This window comes from Anser cygnoides, chromosome 2 (genome assembly GCF_040182565.1).
Source record: "Anser cygnoides isolate HZ-2024a breed goose chromosome 2, Taihu_goose_T2T_genome, whole genome shotgun sequence".
NCBI lineage: Eukaryota > Metazoa > Chordata > Aves > Anseriformes > Anatidae > Anser > Anser cygnoides.
The window spans coordinates 74,571,898-74,597,015 of NC_089874.1; the positions used below are offsets into that span (position 1 = coordinate 74,571,898).

The window sequence follows — 25,118 nt, forward strand, 5'->3', positions numbered from 1 at the left end:
TTGGCATTTTTCTTAGGATTTGGTCCTTCATTCTTGCTGCTCTTCTATCTCTACACATTCTTACATTATGCATTCAGGGCTTGCTCTGCAAATCTACAACCAGCTAGAACACCAGATACCAAGGCCAACTGAAATGCGCATACATCTGTGCGCGTGTTTGCAGGGGAAGAACAGAAAATGAAGACAGTTGTTTGTTCTTCTGTATGTGCATATCACAGAAAAAGGCAATGCATTTATTCTCCTTGGACTCCTTTGTTAAAATGCAACAGATCCCCTCCTCTTTAATTAAGAGTTGGAAAGTCTCCTACATGACTTCTTTGATGTTTGAGAGAACCACATCAAAATCAAATTAGTTTTTTTTCTGTTAGTTCTGCAATTTCCACCCTAAGCCAAACAAAAAGCCTCTTTACTGATTTCTTGATATACTATCTAAACAAAGGGTGGAGGACCTCTTTCCCTCTATATTCCCCCCCATGCAGATCACAGCTAGCTGTGCTGCTGCAGTGTCCAGGCTGAAGGAACAGATGAGTCAACATCAGCGGCAGAAGATTGGCTAGAGCAGCAGCAGCTAGCTACCCACACTTCCTACCAGCACTGCTAATAATTTCACTTGGCAGACCAAAAACAAACAAAAAGAACACTGTGATTTCATTGCTATAGATAACATACTGGCAAACGCTAACGCTTGCAAACAAAGTGACCGTATATTTTTCTCTCACAAAAAAAAGTTGCACCAACTTACTTGTTTGTTCCAGTTCCCGTGTAGCTTGTGAAATAAGAGCTAACTACAGAGTCGATTGACTTTGCAGTATTTGCATGATCCAGAGTTACCCAAAATAGATGGCAAGAATTCTCCCTTAACACCAATATGCCATTTAAAAAAACAATTAATACAGCTATTAAGTGATCTAACTGCACGTGTGTATCTATATAAATATGTATTTATATAGATATAGTATAAGTATAAATATATAGATACACATACACATAGAGAATGAATTATAACAGATGATAAAATGACATCAGTGCCTAATTAATTTAACCTTCAACCACCACCTCAGTGATTTAACTGGGATGCCACTGTTCATCTCCATGAAGCATGCAGAATTTACATTCAGGGACACTGATCAATGGCCCTTTGTTTCTCTAAGGCAAGTTCCATCTTTTCGTAGTTACATGAAGCACATGCTTAGTTGACTCCATCCTTTTTTTTTTTTTTTTTTTTAAAGAAGATCCTGTGGAAAAAAGCTCTGCCCTTATTTATGGTTTTACAATCTGCTGTGTCACATTTAAATAAGAACGTGCCTCTTTCTGCCCCCCAGAAGCGTATTTTCCTCTATCCCTGTTCACCATGATCAGAAAATCTGGAAAACACAATCATGAGAAACCATGACTGGTAAGATGCATTTTCACTGTTGGCATACCCAACCTACGTTTTCCTGGGACTGGAGAGCATTGTGGACTGCACTTCACTGGAGCAACAGATATTGCTTCTTTGCACAGATGACTTGCAATGTCAGTCTGGGTACACTATTGTAAGAGAGCTGTACATATGCCTCACTTTTTTTTTCCAAAGCTCCAGGTACTCCATTATGTGCTGACCAGCACACCCAAAGCAGCATGAATAACTTAAGCAAAGCATTCAGACATGCTCACTGAAGCCAATGAGATGTATATGCCCTTTAAGAACTTGGCTGATCTTGAGATGCTCTAGGTTGAGCACGCCAGTGGTCACAGGGAAACAGCAATTTTGGATGGCTGAACAGCAATTTCTTCTCTGAGAAATTTATACACTGGCGCTAAGTATACAACAAAACAGAACCCTTACATGTTTGAGTCAGAAAGAGACACTGAAGATAGAATCAGCTTTCCTAAACAAGATTTTGTTTGCTCTGTGAATGATTTGATTACATTAACTACTTCTGTGATGCTAACTTAAGTGCTAGGCCACTTTCAGCAAACGTCATCATTTCTGCCTATGAAAGACTACTTAGTTAATGATAGTGTAGCTCTGAGGCTGGACACCATCTCTTTTTGTCTAAATATGCACAAGTTGTGTGGCTGGCAAACTGTAGGCAGATATACTGGTCCTTTTCATGCTGAATCTGGGGCAGCCATTCATTTGAGAAAGCTGGTGTCACAAAAAGTTTGGCATTTATCTGGCTTTCTGAAAGTGGATATATTTTCGTAATTCATCTACTTTATCTTTGCTTGATTATAAAAAGTTTGAGACCAACCAAATCCCCTAGTTACTACGTACCTAATGTTTAAGATTTCCAGGTCCACAGAGAGTAAGTTTTGAAAATGCCATTATAGATCTCATCATGTCAGCTCTGAAAATATAGCACAGCACTTAAGTTCAGCAACAAACTTGCTTTTTCTACACCAAACATTGTGTAATGCTCACAGGTGTGTGAGACAATCCAAGGTGGCAGCCAAAACTAGAAACTTCTCAGTGGCCTGAATGATTTACACAGTGCAAAGTGCTTCTTGGCTCATGTGCAGAAAACCAGGAACTCTGCAGACCGGATGCCTAAAGTGTACACTTACCCTGTGTTTGGGACCAAACAACAAACTTAATGCTGTCCACAGAGCCTGCAGAATTCTGCTTTCTACCACCTCCACAGCAAAGCTCCAGGGAGCTTTGAGTCCTGCCGTCCAGCTCCTTATTGCTGGAGCAGGGAGCATGCATCAGGAGCTTGGGGGAGACAGACCAACAACAGCAACCTCAAACTCTTCCTGTAGGTTAGGCTAATTGCCATCACGCAGGTAGGACTCAGCTGTTGTCCTGCAACATGGATTTTACAACTAAATTCTACTTCATACAACTAAAAAAGCAATCTCATTTCTCTAACATTGACATAACAACAGTGTTAGGAATGGACATGCCTTGCTTCTTAGATGTATCAACTTCCTAAAAACACTAGAAAACAATTTGAGTGTTTTCAACAAAATTAAGATGCTTTGATGCCCTTTCAGCTGTTTCATGTTTGAAGTATGTTACAAGGTGACTGCAAGATGTACTTCATGAATTTTTCACAGTGAGTTCTTCTCCCATGAAGTCTTTGCTTGTTTTCAGTATACTCTGATTAAATTAACGAAAGCCACACATACATACACAGATACAGTTAAATATGAAGACAAAGTTTAAGAACTGACCCAAGTCTACTCTTCAACATTACCATCCGCTCTTAACATGACTTTTGTATTATGAGAGTGTCTCTGATAAAGATTTGTGAATACTACAACTTCCAGATAATTCCTATCAGCAATCTAGCTGTATTGAAAAAAAAATCAATGTTGTTATGCTTCTATTTATGTTGCAAGGTACACAGGTTGTAACTACATTTTTTTTGAATAAGTAAATAACAACAAATGAGAAACAAAATGAATGCTCCCCTTTTTGAAGCTAAGCAGTTTTAGCAAAAGAAATACCAAATACCTTTAATTCATGTTCCATACAACAAAAATACCACCTACTTTTTGACCTACTGCCACTGTTACCACTTGGGGTTTAGAAGGACGTATCTTAACATCAGCACGAGAAGAACAGTCAGGAGTTATGAGAATCCCCAGTTCCATATGCACTTTATCAGATCATATCACCTCCATCTAGATTTGCAAGGCAAATCTAGGGTTGGTCGTCTTGAGACCAGAATAAAACTCCCATAGACTTCAATGACACAGGATCAGACCCATTCCCTTCACAACAGGTTCTCTCAAGCAATTTTAGCTTAATTTTCTACCCTGTGGCTGAATTCTAATGTTCGCAGAGGCAAGCTCTTTAAGTGGGAAAACAAGAGCAAAATGGAGATCCCAGAACAGAGCTGTTTTACTTGCTGGGCTGTGGGGCTTGTTTCATGGGGGGCAGAAGGAGGCAAATGACACAGAGCAAAGACAAAATACAATGATGTTATAATATCCTTTACGTTACTTATATATATATATACAGGCACATTCAGTTTCCTGTGTTTCTACAGTGAAAGAATTACTGGCTCAAATGCGTCCCATCAAGTTTCACCAGCAGAACTACAAGAGCAGTTTAAACCTCTGGGTGCTGCAGATAATCTCACTAGACTCTCCCACCCCCGAATGCATTTGTCCCCACTGTCACTTTTTTATAATGTAATCAAAGCCAAACTACAGCCGTGCCTTATGCCTTAATAAAGTGCAGGGATACTACATTCCTAAACTTTACATAGCTGGTTCTCCTGAATCTATGCCATGAATTGCTAAACAACAGAAAAGATCTTTCTCCACAAAGCAGACCATCGCCACAGCTCAGATCTTCCCCCCTCTGCACACACAGCTCCAGCTCTGCTGACTTTTTTCCTGCTCTGCGAACAATCACTCCTTTAACTTTCAAACAGAGCATGATTTAGTAAAGCAGACCACTTCGAAGGAAAGTTCTCCTGGCGTTCAAAAATATGATTAGACCCGTAATTTAGTCATTTGTTCATAAACCTGATTCTGCATGCATTTAGCCTCTTTAAAAGAAAATACAAGACCAGAAACATTTCCAATACAGCTTGCTCTGCCAAACTCTAGGCACTTTCTTTTCTTTTTTCTACAAGTCCACTGCAGCTCCAAGCATGCAAGATTAAAATTATTAAAAACAAAAACACAACTGCATGAATTAGACCCTTACCTTTTAAGGCTTCTTCACCCTTCAGCGTTCACCCATTGTGAAAAACTGAATCTTTAGCAGTTGCAGCTATGCACACACACAGAGACCAGGGCTTTCTTCAGCTCACTGGTATTTCAAGTCTTTCATGTGATATCTTTGGCTGTACTTGCTTAATTCATTCCTGCTGCACTCAAAGGAAGTCAAGCCTAGCGAGGGCTGGCTCTACAGCAATCGCTGTAGATATTCCTGACTAACAGGACAGCAGGGCTAATCTCACTTTATAAGCATCAAGAATGTAAATATATTTCACAGCCAACAAATTCCTAAATCTTAAGAGATAAAACGCACAAAATGCCCTAAGACACAGTTCAGCAAGGGAGTTACAAATGCTAAAGTTTTTGCTAGAGAACAATACTCTCTGCCCCAGCTATGCTTTTGGAGTTTTAACGATGGCTATTTATCATGGACTCTGCATATTCCCTTGTAGTAGTTACCATGAGAACACAGCAAACAGGACTTGAATTTAAATTGCCACCTAGAGATGAGGGAGGACTTTTTTTTTGTTGTTGCATTTAAAAAAAGAAAACTCTGAAAGCTTGATGAAGTACACGCTTTTTCCACGCACACATTTTGCATGACAATGCTTGCAATTCAAATACGTGGTGCCAATGCACCAGAAGGAAGAAAAGCCAAGTTCTTTGCTTGGTATATATAAAAAGAAGCTACTTCAGATTTGCGATCAGCAGTTGCAATTCTGCAAATGCCTGTCCATGTCACCTAACCACATACAAAGGAATTCAGAAAACACACAAAGAAGCCAGCAGGTAGTGCAAAATGCAGAGTAAGACCGGTAAGACCTTATGCTGCTGGCAGAGGAACTGCTGCGGCAGTCCAAGTTCTCACTTTTAAATATCACAAGGATCAGCTCAGAAAGAATAACTACACAGCAAGTGTTGCACTCGAAAAATACTCCAACCCTAGGCTCCCCCCCCCCACTCCCCCAAATTGGTCTGGAGCTCGCTGCTTGGGCCACCTCCTCCCAAAGCAGCATCTGCTCTCTCCACACGGCCTCCCACCCTGTTCCTGCGAGGACACCACCACATTTACCAGAGATCTGAAAATGACCTGTGGACAGACTCCTACCAAATGGTCTTTCTGGAGAACCTGGCAACTGGGCACTTTCACAAAACACTCAAAAAAGTCTGTTTGCCTGTACTGCCTGGGATTTGTTGCCATCTTTGCAACACAGCGCCTGCTCCCTCTCTGGTAGCACCCATCCCAGCTCTCGAGCTTTAAACACCTCACTTTTTACAGTCCTTACACGTGGTCACTGAAAGAAACTCTAATACACTAGCAAAGGGATGCCTTGTCAGCCCTGCTTAGTTAGCAACAAACCTTGATGAAGAAGAAGGACATGCCTGTCTGGGCAACTGCCTGGAGAGAGGAATGACCTGCTTCAGCCCAGCAAGCAGCTGTGCTCTGAGACAGGGACAAAGGGGCACCCCGGGCAGCATTACTGGCACGCTGTGTGAAGACATCAGAGAAGCTGGGCAGTGCCTGTGCAGCACAAGACTCGCTGCAGGAACAGTCTTGTTCCATGGGTTCAGATCCACATGTAACGTTACTGCTGGCACTTTGCAAGCAAGCATTGCTTTCCTTACACCCACTCCCTTTATCACTTTTACCTGAGGAGTCTTCTAGTGCCTGACCTAATTACTCAAGTGATGTGCCAGAAAATGATGCAGCTGGGACATACTCCACAAGTCTTGATTTGAAGCTATGTAATTCTGCAAAACCCAAGGCGACAAGATCCAGGTAGCTGAATTAAGCAGCATCAGCTGGGCATGGTGCCATACCTTATGACTGTGCCTTCCTGATGAAGAATAAAGCCTTATGAGAGCTAGTTAAAGCAGTAAGGACAAGTAGTTCATACTTGGCCCTGTGTACTTGTGGCAAGAGATGCGAGAGCGGGGCAACATGCTCTGCTTTGGGGAAATGGCTGGTCTCTCCAGGAGCATGAGCCCAAACAGCAGCGCTCTGAGCCATACCCGGACTGCCTCGGCAAGTCTGATCCGTGCTCAGAGCCTGCGGCTCTGCTTCCTCCAGCAGCAATGACAGCAGTAATTGGCAGCCAGAGAGCCTTCTTAAGACAAATATTTATTGAGAACAACTGAGATTAAAGACAATTTTTTAAAATAGGCAGGAAGGATCTCTAATACATGAGCAATTACACACCTCTAAATGAATACTACCAGACCATAGCTTTCTACAGACAGTACCACACACCCCCTGCAGTTGTAGCTGTGCCACATCATATATTACCTTTACTTTCAAAGTATTACAGGGAAGTTGTACGGGCAATGACCAGGCTTTCTGTTCTCTTCTTCTTATGGACAGCCAGTCAAATTTACCTCATAATGTGCCAGCTCCCAGCACCAGCAAACATTGCAGCTTCACTGCAGAAGTGCTACCCCAAAGCTCTACAACTGAGTCAGTAAACCATAAAGATGCCTCCATTTAGAGCCTAATGCTTTTTAGATTTTAACTGCTGGGCTCAGCCTCTTAAAAAAAAAAAAAGCAAACAAAAAAAACCACAAAGACATCTACATGCCAGTCTGCTGATGGACTGAGGCTGGTGTATAAAGTACACGCTCGAGATAAACTGCAGTAGGATGTGCATAAAAATTTGAAGCTGGACCACTGTATTAAGGATTTTTTAAAATAAAGACTTTTAAAAATAAATATTTTATCCAGATGGATAACAATCCTGTGCTGAAGGTTTAGCAGAATAGCCTTGAAGTTCAGAGCCTCCCTTCCTGCATCATTCAGGTTTTATGTCAGGGCTGTTCTCGCTGCATTGGCATTATAGTTGCTCTGTCCTCATGCATGTTTCTGCAAAAAAACTCTCTACAAGGTAAACTCAGTAATTCATAGAGTCAAGGTTCAATACGACAATACTGTAATTCCAGCTTGACAACCAGTTCACATACTGCCTTCACTGAACTTGTGCCTGCTCCACACCCTGTGTACAATCATCGTTGCAGATGGGACCAAGCTGTTCTTCCATTGTTCCTTTGTACCACGTTCCTGAGCTGTATTTCTAATTGGTGTTTAGGTCGTTATCATGCTATACTTATGTCTGTAATGATTCAGAGCTATTTTAAGAGTACAATTTTCATTCAGACGCCAAGTGAAATAGGTTTGCATCTTATTTCGTATTAGGGGACATGCTGCTTGCTATTCCAGTGTCTCATGGCTATTAATGACCCATGCCTCAAAGAACACTGCAGGTGCCAATAGCCTTTTACCTTGATCCCTTTAAGTGGCTCTGTCCCCAGAAGCGCTGTTAGCAATCTTACTGCCTTGATAGTAATTTTCCCAGAATGAACACACACATGATGACAGGACTCCTAAGTAGCAGTAACTCTCACAGAATCTATTACAGACCTTTTTGTACCAGCCTTTCTTGAATTGCAAAGCTATTAATAGTTTTCCTGTTTCTCCCTGTAACCCCTAGCTTTGCAGTAGGTTTACAATACAGGTTTAATTTTGTCTCATTTCTTTACCTCATCTAGTTAAATTTTAAGATTAAATATATATAAAATAACTGCAGACAAAAAACTGCCCTTTCAGAGATCAAACACTTCAGAGAAGGTGGCTTTCATCTTGCCAGTAGCTAGACTATCACTGCAACAGAGGAATAAGACCAACAATAAATGAACAGAAAGCAAAGTCAGTAGAGGCTCAACAATTCTGTTCAGGTGACACACTCACAACACACATTTCCTAAAAGAAAAAAAAAAAAAAACACGTCTACATCAAGAATTTCATGCCAACTCTAGTGAAACCAGGATTTTGCCCATCAGGATCAAACTGGAGTAAGACCTGAGCCTGTTTACCTATGTGCATGATAAGACAGCAGTGGCTGAACCTGTCTCAAGAGCAGGGAATTACAGAAGCAAGCTGTACTAACGAAAGTTTTAAAATAGATCAGCACAGATGAGGCTGTCCCAGAGAAAAACACCAACACTAGAGGTAGGGGCCACCCACAGGGATTATACCAACATTAAGACTGAAGAAAAATTCTGAATGGAGAAGGGAACTCAAGAAGTCACTTGAGCCAACTGTCAGAGGCTGGCTCCTTCTGGCCAATGGGAGAATTTCTGCCCCTGGAAGAGATCGCACAGAAAGTTCAGATCTTAGATTCACCCTGAACTGTCTCCTGAGCAGCACCAAGGCTTAACAACTTTTTATTAATAAGAGCAAACCTTGAAGAAACATGCAGCTGAGTTGCTGTCGAAGTGGATGTAGCTTGTTTTAAAAAGACTTAAAAAAAACAAACAAATAATATGCACAGAAAGAATAGATGAAGAACAGAAAAAGCAAGGTCGACGGGATGAATCATTATCAGATAGAAAAGGAGGCAGGAAAAGAAACACGAGAAAAAAAAACAGGGAAACTTCTATGAAATTTTAGAAGGATGAAATGATATGTAGCTCTGAATGATGCATTGAAGTTGAAGGGAATGAAGGAGAAAGACCCTTCATTAGCAGAAAATACTCATTAAGCATTCCAAATGGAAAAGTTTCCACGTAATGCCCAGTTCAGAAGAGACTGGAAACTGTGAAGACAGATAGACTGATTGTTTAGAGGTCTCCCAAAGATTAATGGGTCCTCTGTTCTTCTGTCTGAGGCCTGCTTGCTGAAATGTCTTGTGACAAAAGGTCATGTACTCTATGTGCTCCCTTTAGGAAATTGCTCTAATGAGTGTAGATCCTGCTTTGATATGTAAATGTTTAGTAGTTTATTGCATGTGCTGAATTGTTTTTGCTTGCCATTGTAACATATTTGAAAATTAAACTTTTGATCAATTAAAAATCAAATAATTACTGTAAATTATCATCTCTCTTATGAATAAACTTTAATGACTAGAAGAGCAGAGGAAGTCCTGTCTGCTGCATGTTCTGCTTTACAAAGCTTTGAATGTCTTCCATCTGCTCAACCTCATTCACCTACAGAATTCAAACACGCTTCTACAGTAAAATAGCTCTCAGACACCATCTCCTCCTCTCCAGAATTTCAGAGGATGCTTGCTGATAGATGTATTACCTATTCGTACCCAGTCATGAGGGTAACGAGTAGTTTGAGAGGTTTGCTCTTGACAACACAACTTCTGCTCTCTCTTTTCTGAGCCCTTCTGGTCCAGCTCTCCTTTAATGCTGCATATTTCAAAAAAAAAGCAATTAAAATGGCCCTTTCTTTCACATCATTTGTTAATTCTCAAGCACCATTTGAATTAAATACCTTTTGAAGGGTGGCATTTTAGCATTCCATGTCACTGCCACCACAGAGTAAAACCTACAGACAGAAAACATACTGAAAAGCATCCTAATTTCTCCATTTCAGCATCTCATCTAAATGTTTCCGGCAGTTCTGTTTCTATCCAGCCCTGCACAGTGAGGCACATATGTGGTAATCCCTGGTAGTTCATGTGTTGCTAACATCCCTCTGAGCTGTGCCAGTTCACAGCTATGCAAACCAACCCACCTTGTTTTCCTTTGTCTTGCTGAAAAAAAGCAAGATGTCATATGACAGGACAAACTATGAAAGACAACTCTAACATGATGTGCATCCACAGAATCCAGCCAAGCTACAGAAGAGCCAGATGTCACCCATAGACCTGCCGCTGCAGAGGTGTTGCAGCAGGAGCAATACCAAAAACTACACAAGACTGGCACTAAAAATCTCTGTCTGTGAGATGGAGAGAACAGATAGCAGTGCCCAGCAGACAGAACTTAAAACAATGAATCCCTGAAATGCATTCTGAGAATACCTTCTTGAGTGAAAAATGCCATTCACGAGTATTATGTATGGTTTTCCTTCTCATTTCCCATTAGGTCTTCTACTGTGCCAGCTCCTACAAGTAAAATGCATGACCCTTTCCCTACTACAACATTAATCTAGTTCTTCAAATAGGATTTCTTTAATTTGATTCAACAGCTTCACTAGATAACTTGCAATCAAATTAAAGCAAATGGAAAACAAGGACACACACTTTTGTGTAAGTTTTCATTGATATTTTTGTGCACACTTTGAAAGGGACTGTCTACAGGAATTTCCAAATCTTTTTTTCTGCACAGAAACCTACAATTAGACATGGTTTCCTGAGACTGAAGCTGTCTCAAGATTCTTTAAAGATTCTGCTTTCACAGCTGCTAATTCTATGAGAACTTTGTTTTAATGCTAATAAAATGTATGTGCAGATATAGTAGCATATGCCAAATTCATCAGGGATGGAGCATTCCAGTGGGAAAAGAGTGTGAGAATGACAAGGAATATGGGAGTGGGAACTCAGTATTTTTCTTGCTATGGAAATGCAACAAGCACCCAGCCCTTGCATCAACCATGGCAAATCCTTGTGACTTTGGCACTACGGAGATGAGCTTGACTTGGATGCAAATGGACAAACAAGAAAAAAAAAATGCGAGTTACAGAAATTCTTCTTATACTCTAGTGGCAGAAGGTGGGCTTTATAAGGGTTGTGGGGCTTCCAGAAAAGAAATGGGAACAGAAAAAAAAAAACAGGCTTTTCAAAACTGCACTCCCTCAGTGATCAAGAATGTTGCTACACACACATGCTCATCGAACACAGCTGCCAGCAAAGGCTCTGTCACCCAGGGGGTTTTGGCTGCCTTGTGGCTGCAAAGCAAAGTGTACTCAACGACTTCAGAATACAGAAAACAGGTCCCATTTGCTTACTGGCTAGTTCCTCTCACTAAGGTGCCTGCAATCTGCATGTTATTTCACATACTGCAAGCAACAGTGCAAAAGCGTAGTTAAAAACAGCAGCTGAAAGCATGTACAGTCAGGGATGTACTGTACAGACTATCCAAAAAGGCTGGAATTAAATCTGCCTGGTTTGATGCTTTATTGTCCTAACTACATAACCAATAGTAATGTAGTATATAAAACCAGATTTATAGAAAAGTCAGCTATTTGCATTGTGAAAACCATAAACCATTTTTGTTAGTACCTCCACCTGTTGCATTTTTACATATGCAGACCATACCGAACAATGGTCTATAAAGCCAGAAAATGACACACAAAGTCCCAGAATATCAGGACCAGCTAACAATATTAACATCAGCAATTACTATACTGTTACCTCCATCTCCTACAAAGCCCTCAAACATATCTAAGTAAGTCTTTGTATCTTCTTTCATTATCTGCAACTCAAAGACAAATTGATACAGTAAGCCTGAGTTTCCAAGTCTGTTTTAAAAACATATTTTGTAACAGAACTTAACAGCCAGCATGATTACGCCTAGAACTGTACATAAATTGAAAGAAAAGTTTGATTCATTATATGCACCACCATTCACTTCCTCTACTGATTTAAAACTAGCATTGTAGTTTTGACATCTTTTTCCTAAAAAGGCTCTCACAGGTTATAAAACGTTGCACATTTGACAACTCTTCCCTTTATAACCATCCTTAGAGCCACACAGAGAGTTTTGAGCAATGGCTATTGAAAAGGTGCCCAGAGACAAAGCCTGCCTGAAAAAAAAACAATCAGAAACCTTTCCCAGTACCTTTACTTTGCAGATTCTTTTACAAAGCTGGCGAAGAATGCCACTGTCTACATCACACATCTGTAAACAACCAACCAAGCAGTGAAAGATTAAGCCTGGTATACATAGAAAAGACAGAAGCAATTTTAAATCTTACCTTCTGCACATTGGGTTTGATGCATCGAACGAAAAAAGGATTTGAAGAACTCAGTGTTGCCATTAAAGAATGAAGTGATTCCTAAAATACAGGTAGAAAGAAGACAGCACTTCACAAGTGGACTTTTTGTACAAGCAAAATACCCCAGAAAAAGCTCTTACAGCTTAGCACTGCAGAAAGTATCTACTGCAACACCTAGTGGTTCACACCAGAAATTACAACATTATGTAAAGTCATACTGTGAGCATACAGAATAAACGCATGCTTGTTTCTTCCACCAGCCCCTCTGATCAAAACTTTCATCATTGTTCTACAGCGAACAAGATGTACACATTGATAATGAAGGAAACTGTTCATATGGAAACAACAAATAGGAAAATTGCTGTTTCAAGTATCTTTGAATGAGTGTTTAAGACTTAGGATCCATATTTGCAAACTGTTATACTCAAGCAAGCCACAAAGCAAAATGGGGGTCTAAGGTGAAACTAAAATAACTGCAAAAACTAGATTTCCTCTTTTTATTTGAATCACACCATACCCATTCACTTCCCAATTTCCCAGCAATCAACAGCATTTTGTGCAGAGTTCCCCTCTCCTACATGGTGTCTCCTTTTCTTGCTATAAAAGAACACTGTAGTAGTAAATATAAATTAACATGAAGGCAGAAAAAACGTAAAACAGTTCTGAAAAAAAAGAAGTACTTTAGAATATAGTAGCTATTGTTTTGTCAGTAACAGGTTTTCAAACAAATCCCCCTAGCTGACGAAAACTGAGTAAACTACATAGTGGTAAAGAAAATATATCTTACTGAAAGACAACACTTAAGCAGACAGTTGCACAGTTATTTCATTTGATAGCTAACTGCCACCAGTTATTTATTGTATTTAACAATAAAAAGATATGCTATAAGGTACATTAAAAGAAAAATAGAGAAAAAAATATTTTTTTTTCTCTCCCTCTGAGATTTGGAACTCTGTATGACCCAATACAGATTAGACTATCAGTTATCTAAACCTCTAACTGGAGATAAAAATCACAAAAAACCCTCAGTCTTTTTATGATTATTATTTTAATTATACATCCACCCCTTTCCCTCCCGAGCCATCATTCCAACTTGCCCCATTCCGTATCATTAAGTATGATACTCTGTTTTAAACTGAAATCTTACATTTACTTTGCAGAGATACAAACGACTGAACAGGAACATAGCCCACACTCTGAACAGCACTGAAAACTAGCAACGATAACGTTTCACTCCTCAAAGGTGGCACTGTGTGCCAGGCAGCAAAGAGGATACAGAGCAAGCTGCCAAGTAGAGAGAAAATTCACTTTCTAAAGGAGCAACACTGCGTGCCCTACCATATGTTTTTGAGTGAAACTGCCAAGGGCAGTCTGTTGCAACAAATTCTTGCTTTAATCTGCAAACGAAGGGCTTTCTTGGTGATTAAACAGGAAGCGATAAAGGCAACAGGCAGAGCTGTGGACGTGCACAGGAGTTGCTACAGAGCAAAGGGAGCAAATGGTGAAGTGACTGGGAACGTAAATGATAGTTCTGTGGGTTATTTGCCTTTGCTAGCTTCCAGACTAGGAGTCAGAGGCAGCAAATATTAAACAGCAAGAAAATACAAAGACAAATATTTTTGTGTAAAGACAAATATTTACGCTTTAGAAGTAATGGCTTCATTTGCATAAACCTGTGTGAGCATTACGTATCTATGGACCTCTAAGCCAATTCTCAGACTTCTAGCAACACCAGCTACAACACCAGCACAGACTGGAAAGTTGGTCAGTCTAAACAAAGACGATTTGATCTGTTTTCACACTCATCTTTGGTACAGGCATCCAGATTTTACAAAGCTCTGCACACTTTTAAGTCAATGTCAGATGATGAGCCAAAATGAAGTTATCCTTGCTTTAAGCAATAAACTCACACAGATAATATCCAACCTCAGCTATTTGACATGCACCCCCTGGCCCACAATAGTCAGCACTCTGAATTAAATGAATAAAAGTTAACCAGCCTATCCTAAGAACTTTGGACAGCTTTAAAACATGGAAAAATACCCAAACAAATTCATTGGGGATAGCATGACTTGAAAGTCAACCTCTTGTAAAGCACTCTGACTAGTTAATGGTCAGTTACTGCAGCTTTAGCTAAGAGGCAACCATGTTTTGCTTTCATATTTTATCATGTTTTATGCTGCCTATGGGCCCTGATGAAGAAGAGAAGGAACTCTACATTATGTTCTACCTTGCAAAGTGGATGAAAAAATATACTAAATTTCTGTATGTTAACATCTTAAGATCTACTTTACACAGATACAATTAGGTGGAAACAGTACCTTACCTTATCCCCAAGAGCTAGCAAATAATTTCACCCCACCACAAGTATTTTGTGAAACAAGCAATGATAGCACAGAGCAGGCTGTCCACGGAATATAACATCAGTGTTTTTCAATAAAATACACTGTGTGTGCCCCAGCATACATTCCTTCCTGTTTTGTCCAACAGTCAGCAATAGTCTATTAGGATAAAATCTGCCCTCAAGGGGGTTAAGCCTGCTCCCTTTAAAAAAAAAAAGTGAATGAAGAGTACAAATGTATATTAATTTAAGCAAAATGAAAGACAACTAATCCAGACTTGTACTCCTGCAATTTAGAAAGGGTTTTGTGCCAATCTTTCTCTTTTAAATAATTTGCAGATCGACTTTATGCTAGATTTCAATTTGGTGCCACTTTTGATGGCAGGCCTATAAAGCCCCATAAAAAGCTGTTTAATATAAATGCTTTCGAAGTTAAGTTACAAAGCAATGCAACATCTTAGTGAGATATTTACTCAGTACTTATTTTTCATAGCATACAGGCACTGCTGTACGGCTTTGTGCATTTGTGTGGTTGGCTTTGAATTAGAAAGAAAAAACGAAACCAGAGACCAACTTCATAGTGGAGCTTTAAAATAAGGACAAGTAAACAAGTGAAAAGCAACAGTTTTGTGTGGATGGTGTGATGTGAACTTTGGCTTCTGCTTGAAACTAACTAGTATTCCCAATCAGTTGATTAGTAAGTGCAGTTTCATAGAAGAGACAGTATTGTTTTGATGCTTAATTTTCCACCTGTTTTGATCCACGATTTTCTTTACTGAACAGGGTTTATCTTTCACTGATTAGCTACAGAGCAGAGATGACACAATAACTGACCTTGAACTGTAGACTGACAGTGGGTTTTCGGTGCTTGCTTCCACATTTAAGAGTGTCTTGATTGTTGCGACTTGAAACATGTTCAAATAGATCATAGATGAAATCAAGACTGAAACAGAAAGGAGAAAGAAAATCTTTAAAGTATACAGAGCACACTGTACCACTACAGAATGTAGAGTAAACTCTGTCCCTCAGAAAGCGAATCCTCCATGCAAAAAAAACACTTAAGAATTTTCTCCATAACTTAAACTATGGACTTTGTCTTTGCAGAATTTACTCAGGGGAGCAAAAACAAAAACAAAGAGGTTTTTTCCTCTCCCTTCCTAACACGCCATCATGGAAACGAAGTGTGAAGAATCTTTACTCCATTTTACTCCACTCACTCAACCAAAACTCCAGGTGACTATAATGGGAACTGTACCTGAACAAATGAAATTTCTGTTTTGTTTTGTACCACAACACAAAACAGCTACCCATGTGAGCCTTACTTTCAGATGCTTGCTGTATATGCTGTTTTTCACACTATCACTTTGGTATCCTTCTCCTATCACTTCTATTGATCTGTTAACTTAAATGGAGTTACCCCAGGAGTTAAATGGAGTTACTCCAAAACTAGGTCCTGCAGCTTTAACTTACTACTTAAACCTACATACGTCAATTAACAGATGCCATGTCAGATATATCATGAAAATAGAACAAGCAACATACAGAGAGAAATACTTATTAATAGTTTCACCTGCACAGAACAGCTTAAGGGATTTACAAGCAAACAACTCCCACAGCAAGGCAGGATGACTGGATGGGCTAGGGCAGCAGCCAAGAACAGAGACAACCTGGGCTCAGCATCCTCCTCTCCTGTTAGCCCCTGTGCATCCTGAGTCTCAGTCATATGCTTACAGAAAGGCATGTGGTCCTGCTCCAGCTTACAAGGTACTGTAAGGATTGTGAGACCTTACACAACAGAATGACAGGAGGCATGCAAGTACAGAGACATGCAAGACATCCAAGAGCAGACTATAGAAACTCTTCCCTTTAAGCCTTTACTATTAATTTGCACTGTGGTAGGTCCTGAACACTAAGCTTTCAACCAAATTAGGGAATGCCAGAAATACAAGCAAATAGAGCTGTATGTGAAATGAAACACCATGCATGCATGCTGCCTGCGTGGCACCCTGTAATAGTGGGAAACCATCACCAGCCTTCAGTTTCCTTACTCACAAGGTAGCAAGTGAGCTGTCTAGCAACCTCCTGGAGTGAATGGCAATGAGAGGGGGAAATCTGACTCAGTGAGAACTGATTACATTCGGATCTGCTTACAGGCACCTCTGATATTTCTTCTCTGCTCATTTCAACTCTGTCAAGGTCTGATGCTATGCAACATTTAACATACTCAAACCCTGGCAGAATTAGGTGGTATGACACCTCTTACCATGATGTCCTAAACAAAAATCATGCAAATGTACCTGCTTTCACGTAGCAAGTTCAGGAGATCATCTCTGAAAGTATCTCTGTTCTTCTCCAAGATCCCCTGTACATCATACTGGACCTAGCAGGAAACAGAGCTGATTCAAACAACAAGCCCAGCAGTTGAACACCTCTCACAATGGTGGAATTGTAAAAAGCACTGAGGGACCAGAGTGCTTTAGTTACTTTTGAGCAGCCTCAGGGTAAAATTAAGCTAATGAAAATTCTGTTTGGAATAATTTCAGCAAAGAAAAGAAAAGAAAATTACCTCCCCAGCATAGTGCTTCACTCCAAAATTGTGAACAGCAACTCGTGGTTTTACATAAAAAGGATTGTTCTAATTGAAGGAAAAAGAAAAGAGAAAAATATCTGAGGGGCCATGGAGTAGAATAATACAAAGGGTCACATTATCCTCTCAACCCAGACTTAAACAAACCATTGTCTTCCTGCAAACTCCCCAGAAGATTAGTACTCCAAAAGCAACCAACCAACTTATAACGGTAATAGGATTTGTTAGTCTGGACTGCTTCAAATGCAATAATAACAGATTGATAGTATCTACAAAGACATTATACTAAAGCTGAAACCATCTGGCAAACCCTTCTATTAAAGGCATCTCGGAAAGGACGGCTCTGGCTTAAATTGGCAGTTACGAAGATCGGTAGATATATGCTTGTATCACCAAAATTCTTGAAAATATTTCTAGGATTACAAATAAAGGTAATGCTGCTATTCTGTACAGAGGGAACAGCAACACTTTGGAAAATGACATCAAGGTGAATACTTCATTAAATCAAGGGAAATTGAAAATCTAAGTAATCTGAGTTACTGTGGGTTGTCAAAGCTCTAAGAGCTGAACTTGACCTGTTCACCAATATGTAACTCGACCTAGACAATAACAAGGATGTGTTTTCCGTGGTAACTGACTCTAAGTTCTGAAAGCAAGTTGGATCATATCCACAACATCCTCTGCAACTACATGTCGTGTATTTGAACCATGAATTCCTACAGAAGAAAAAAGACCCTCCATAATTTGCCCAGAATACATCAGCAAGACATCACATACAGCGTGCTGGGTGTTCAGCTTCTCCAGTAAGGTGGAGTCAGTAGCTTGAGGAAAATGGCTCTCTTCATTGATGAGCGCCAGAAGGCCAAGTTTCTATAACAGTGAAAACAGGCAGAAGATGAGTTAGTGCACAGATGGACACCAATCTTGTCCCTAGTTTGGAAAAATCACAACGTTCTTGAAGGTATTGTTTGCAGAGAAATGCAAAGCCATAAGTACGTGACTAAAAACCCACTCTCCTAGAAGACTGCAATCCTGTTTTCCAGGATATACTCCTTTTGAAACATACAGCATACAATATGCAGGCAAAACAAAGAAATAAAAGCTACTGAAAGAAGCCACAATCTTCTTCATGTAGGGAGTTCTTAGGTGCATACAGTGATTTTGCCTCAGAATACAACTCCAGCCTGCCTTAAAAGTCTCCAATGATCAGCAACTCAGGAGCTCCCCAAGCCTGAACCTTTCAACAACTTTTCTTCCGTGAATTTATTTACTTACTTGATGAACCAACGAGGACTTCTAGCATACACAGTGCCCAGGGGCACAACGAGAGATGTACCATTTAACTATGCATGGCATAAAACAGAACCTCCCTTTGTTTTGCATATGCCTCTTCATAATTTCCTTTGATGTTCCCTACTTCTTGTACTAGAATAGGTGGTAAACAAAGTAAGCTACCCTGCAGTTAATTAACGTGTCCAGCAAACTTCAGGTTGATACAGCCTCTCAGAAAAACACAGTTCTCCAGGTGCACATTTTAATAATTCACTTCCTCTTAGCCTAGAGGAGTCTCTGCCAAACTCCACTGTCCTGATGGCAGTCACATCCTGACACTTGCATCCTCTGCCTACCACCATGGAGTTTCTGTGATTACCTAAACTCAAAAAGCCATGCAAAGATAAATTTATTCAGCCCTCTTGTACTGCTGGCAGAAGTGAACACATGAAACTGTTTGTAACTTAGGCTTTTTCATCCAGCCAGAGAGCATCCAGCCATTTCTAAGCAGTGAACTTGGGTCTCACCTGCCCCTCACTGCTAATATTCCTGTCAATAATTACGGAGAAACTTCGTGATCTTTTACATGTCTCTTTAGTACAAATCAGAACACACATCAAATTATGGATGAAGCAAAAACTGTCAGGCAACAAATGAAGTTTACCCATAATCCAGAAAAAGCAATTATGGGAGAAAGACATGGTCATTCTTTTTGTCCTGTCCTGTCCCCTCCTGCCACCTTGTCAGCCTTCTCTTTTGCCTTGCAAAATCTTCAAAGTAAAAATTATCTTGCATTTTATACTTTAAATGTGGACTTTGTAGTGTTAAATTTATTATTATTATTATTATTATTTTCACTATAGCAATGAATATTAGTGTCATTAATAGGAAGAAAAACAGGAAGGCAAGCTTCATGACTAAAGACAGACTCTCTACTCTTTTAAATCATTTCCAGATATTCCTTTTGTACATAACCTTACACTGTTAAAAGTTACAAGGAAAGATATGTATACCGAGCTTACAATATAATCTAGAATATGTCCATGCATGAAAATGATCACATTAAAAGATCACTACTTAAACATGCAAGAGCTGCTATCATCTACTCTTTTATGTCAGCAGTGTTTTAAAAACATTTTACCTGAGAAAAAGATCTAGAAATCGGTACTGATACCAAATACTTTATTACCTTTTCAATAAGGTCCAAGCACTCTCCGTTGTCTGTCCAGTCAATATCCTCCCAAACTAGTCCTTCCCTAAGGAAAATAAGGAGAGACTTTTTATTGACAACTACAAAGAAAAGATTTTAAATATACAAATGGGAGGAGCTGATGTGTTTGTCTTGCAAATTACTGTGAAATCAGCTTGCTTTTAAAAAATACACAGTCACAGAGTAAGATACTTTCAAAGGAAGCTAAAGTAGCTGGTAATGCAAATTTTGAGTGAATATTTATATTTTCAAAATTCTTTCAAATTTCACCTGTAACCCTTACCTGCTGTATTCCAGTTGCTCCAAGGAAAAGATGTGCTTATTGAAATACTCCTGGAGCTTTTCATTTGCATAGTTAATATTGAACTGTTCAAAACGGTTTACCTAAAAAGAGAAGACATTTTCAAAAATGTATCCATTCAAAGCATTTTACTTTGCAAGTAATGAACTGATTAAAGTTATAACAAATTTAGTAAGTTCCAGTGAAGATGACAAAGCTATGTAGAACAATGAAGCATCAATATCAGACAATTCATCTGAACAAATTTTTGAAATCTACCTCAAAGTTTTCGAATCCAAATATGTCCAAAATTCCAATGGACTTGAAGTCCTCTTTGCTTTTGATTCTGCTGTTGATTTTCTTAATGACCCAAGCAAAACATTGAGAATAAAGTGCCATAGCCATAGAATCTCTGCTATCGATTGCCTGCAACAAAAATAACACACAACATACCAACCAGTGTAACTGAGAACTTACCAGACCTTGACAGTCATTATCCTCCACACAGCCTAAGGCACAGTATAATGCCAGCAGCTTTGTATTCTTATGTACCTTTATAGCAATTGTCTGAATAGTTACCAAGAGTCCCAAATTAAGCTTTAACAGTGTAAGTTATAACAGCAGTATACCTATGTGGCTCTTTAAAATTAGATTTTAAAACTAAAGCATTCAAAGATTAGAAAATTACAGACTTAAACCGGGGATGAAGAAAATAGAAGAGTAGGAGATAACAATGTAATATTCCCCCTTCCACTAGTAAGCATATTTTGATGTATACCTTTTTCTAATCCCCTTCTTGTAAACAACCTAATTGTTTTTAATGAACGTTTTCAAAAGTGCCTACGTAACACAAATGTCAAACAAGGAAAATTGTCAGCCTGCATGATTATAAATTGGAAAAAATGTTAAGCAACCAGACTTAATAATTACACGAGCCAAGCTACCAGCCCTGGCCAGAATGACTGAATGGGATCTACAGAGATTCCTAGAAGTCCAATTATATTTTTCCCCAAAAAACTACACAGTATTTTTGATAGCAACTTTGATGCATGAGCAGCCAAAGATTTAACTGGACTTGAAGACTGAGCCATATATTGACCAGACCAGGGAAATACGTGAAAAGATGGATGGCTTTACCTGTTGTATACTAAGAGGTGTTAGGATTTCTTCTCCCCTGAGTATCATTGACCTCTGTGTCAATGCTTCAGTTAGCTGTGTGGAGTCTAACCCCAGTAGTTCAGCAGATCTACCCAGAGCTGGCAAAAGGAGACAAATACGTCCTTGAATATATAAGGTTGTGGAACTCATTTGTGGATATTATTATGACAATCAGCATTTAAGATGCTTCTAATCATCTAAGCTTCTAAGTATGTATGATGGGAATTAGAGCTCAAAAGACAGCTAGAATTTCTAGAGTTTTTTCTGTTGCTAACAAAAAAGCACAGTATCATAGATATGCACAATTGAAGGAATTTAGCAGTGGAGATTCATCACAATTAAGTCACATATTTTTTTCCTCTTAATGGTACATATCAAGGATTCGAAAAATCTGCTGCTTACTCCAGCATATTTTTGCAGATACAGAAAGTAAATCACCATCCAGATGAATGCGTTTAAGCTTCCTTTGGGATAATGAGGATAATGAAAACCAGTGATTTTTTTCTTACATGCATATTTTAATTTGCTGTAATGCAGTATATAAAACAGGACATAATGCTATTTTTTATTGCCATATACAAACAAATATTTAAAACATTCACAAGCCTAGTCTTTACACATACCAGCACATGCTTTCATGTTTGTAATTGCAGTATAGAAAGCTCTAAATAAAATATAGCTTCAGTGGAGGTATCAGTTAAGAAACATACTTTTTCACTTAAGTTTGATCAACTTGAGATTATTTCAAACAAAGAATTAAAATAAAATGGAATTTCACTACTATTAATGGAATAAATACATGCTCAAGGTCTTTCCTAATTAAGATCTAGCATCCAGCAACAAAGATTAATCTGCTTCATCTGTTGAAAAGCAAAAAATAAAACTTTAATCAACATTTACAAATGCTAAAAAGCAAAAATACCTTTTCAGTGTTTGTCTTTGCTATGGTTGGATCTATTAGCAATGAATATAAGATTACAAGAGACATTTACATGCTACAGGGAAGCACAGCCTTCTCACCTGTTTTAAAGGACACCTGTGCCCCTCCAGCAGTGATGAACTCAACATTTCCCAGATGCAGAATGCCAGCCAACAGCCTCAAAACTTCTTGCACTTCCTCCTTGCTGAACTGCATCACTTCCATTGCAGTCTGGAATGACATGTGGGCTTCTTAAATAAAACACTCACTGACTCAAAAATGGGGACAAGCACAAACCCACCATGTTGTCAAGCCCTTGCAAGGCAAGTCAGTACTGACAGAAGACTAGCAGGAATTAATTCCTTTGGCTTCAACACAAATTGAATGCATTTCAAGACATTCTGAGGACAACTTGGAACATGCAGGTATCAGTCTGGTTTTAAGAAATCTTTTTGATGCTATAAGGACGCTGTTACTTGCTTTCAAATTCTTTACTAAAATTATATAAACACTGAAATGCCCCACTGAGTTGTGTATTAGACAATTTCAGTGATTTTCATTAATAAATGATAACCTCTACCGTGTTTTTACCAAATTTTGCCAATTAGCCTTGTAGTTAACAAGGCATGTGGAAGGAAACACTGCAACACTGCAATGTGTAGGATTTGTTTGTTTGTTTTCTCAGCCATGGAGATCTCGGAGGAGGTCTTCTACAGCATATTCTGGGCCAGCCATGAAGCCCAAATACAGATCTTACCAGTATGGTCTGAAATGTTACAGTAAAACTGAGAAAGAAAAGCAGACCTATATAAAATGCATTGAATTTATGAATTAACAATATGGCAATGATCAAGGCTCAACTATGTAACAACAAGAACAGCAAATCACTATTGATTGAGAGAAATATCCACTGTTCTCTGACATAGAAGGGGTGAGTGTATACCTTTGGAAATTACCAAAACTTGGGCCTAGTATGCTCCTGTCTGAGATTAGATCATAGCTTTATTCCCTTGCAGTTAAGGTGCATCATGTTATGGTCACTGCAAGTAGACACGACGCACTCCAACTTTCATAAATCGTAAGTTACAAATGGAAAACTTCAGACCCATCCTGCAAATAAAAGTGCAGAGGCTGAAGGTGTATTTTGTTTAGAAGACCTTTCACAACAGAGCTCTAAAAAAAGGCAGCAACACTATGAATTCATTTCCATGCTCACTTTGCGAGTCCTCCTCACTGTCTCCTACACAAAGACAGATACAAAGGAAAGAATGTCTGAAGTGCAGGCATTTGAGAATCACCTTGCTTCCAGGAAAGCATCAATAAAGAAAGTAGGCGGGAGGGCATAAAAAAAGTTTCACCTAAGTAACATTTCTGGAACTTAAACTGCAATCAACATACAGAAAGGGGATGAATATAATAGGAAAAGACTGGTGAATGCATACTACAGGGTTTCTGCCGGTCTCCCGCTCCACGTAAGCGGCTGGGCAGCCTCACCGTGCGCACGCAGTGTGTCCGCATTTTGGACAGCACACAAACTTCACCTGCCAACTTGATTTCATACTCTGCCTACCCCCTGGATGATTAGCACAAATTAAATGTCATGCTAATCTACTTAAGCTATGTGACTATAATTTAGGTAAATTACCAACTTTTCCAACAGCCTTCCCACCAGATTGGGAAGTTTTACATTAATAGTAACTGCTGCATCAAATACACATTTATTTTTCAATTTGGCAAAGAGATTAAAATAGCTAAGCAAATATAATTTGGTGAAGGGCATAAAAGTGTTTATTTCTATTGATTTTTAAAATCTACTGTGCATAACCTTAGTTGGTAAGCAAGTTGGTAAGCAATTAGGAATTATCCTAACAGTCAGTATACTTTAATTGCTATAGCTAATTGCTGACATAGGTATAAAGCTGTTCAGAGAAAATCTCCATCAGGACTTGTTTTTTAATCTGTTTACATTTTACTCATCTCTACTCTGTATTTTACTGCATACAACTGGATTTTCCAACTGCAGTTGAAAGAATCATAGAAGCCCACGTGCTTCACTCCCCACACACTGCACTGCAGCCTTGGTCCAGCAGGCACTACATGATCCATATAAAGCTTTAGAATGAAAAGACAGCGGAAACAGGCATGCCTGCAATGTAAAACAATCTGCTAAAACAAATCCTTCTCTCCACAAGAGGCGGGCTACTTCCAGTTGCTTTATGTTCTGACATTTTTATGCGAACAATCTTACATAAATAAGAGACATAAAATAAGCCTTTTTATAAACATAACTGGCCATTTTACTATGGATATAGTGGTTCTATTTATACTGGAGGAAGGCAAAGGAGGGAAAGCAAATATACTACTTTATTTTGTGATTTTTTTTTTTTATGATGAAGAACAAAGGGCAACCCTACTGTTGGAGGATGTTTGGAATGAGTCAGGTTTAAAGGCAGGACAACAGAACGTGCTTTCTGTGCACACCTGTGTTTATGATGCTTTGTTTTATTTCAGATACAGGCTACGCTGACAAAGGGACTACAGTTTATGTTTACTTCACAACATGCTTCTCCAGCGGGGAATATGGATAGTTTTCTTACAAACAAAAATGGGTAGGTTCCCTAAACTCCTGTAAATATCCCTACAGCTGGGCATGTTGGGAAGTGCAAAGGCATGTAAATGCTTTACTATCTTCTCATCTGATACTCTTTTCATTCCAAAATTTAATCATTTCACTTAATTATAACCCATTGTGAAACAATAAAAAAATAAAAAATCAAGCACTGGAGGTGTGACATGACACATGCTCGCAATAACAGTGGCGTGTTATGAGAAAATCTAAGTCCCTGTCAGCTTAGTGTCTCTATGGGAGAGCTCCACACAGAGCCAGAATGTCAGAGAGAAACACAGGTAAGTACAGGAAGGCTTTGTCCCCTGCTCTATCAATAGGCCCCAGGCATCCACTCCTCTGGTGTTTT

The 25,118-nt window shown here is 39.2% G+C and overlaps 1 protein-coding gene across 2 annotated transcripts in view; it reads right to left on the reverse strand.

The window, feature by feature from the left end:
• Window positions 1-25,118, reverse strand: part of MYO10 (myosin X) — a 163,742-nt gene that overhangs the window by 43,901 nt on the left and 94,723 nt on the right. For both annotated transcript variants that reach the window (XM_066992486.1, XM_066992487.1), the window contains exons 10-19: window positions 22,245-22,374; window positions 21,204-21,322; window positions 20,346-20,492; window positions 20,070-20,170; window positions 19,766-19,832; window positions 18,082-18,174; window positions 17,284-17,352; window positions 17,015-17,097; window positions 15,552-15,660; window positions 12,356-12,436 (exon numbers count right to left, since the gene is read on the reverse strand). In XM_066992486.1, coding sequence (XP_066848587.1) covers window positions 12,356-12,436; window positions 15,552-15,660; window positions 17,015-17,097; window positions 17,284-17,352; window positions 18,082-18,174; window positions 19,766-19,832; window positions 20,070-20,170; window positions 20,346-20,492; window positions 21,204-21,322; window positions 22,245-22,374 — 999 coding nt within the window. The remainder of the gene's footprint in view (window positions 1-12,355; window positions 12,437-15,551; window positions 15,661-17,014; window positions 17,098-17,283; window positions 17,353-18,081; window positions 18,175-19,765; window positions 19,833-20,069; window positions 20,171-20,345; window positions 20,493-21,203; window positions 21,323-22,244; window positions 22,375-25,118) is intronic.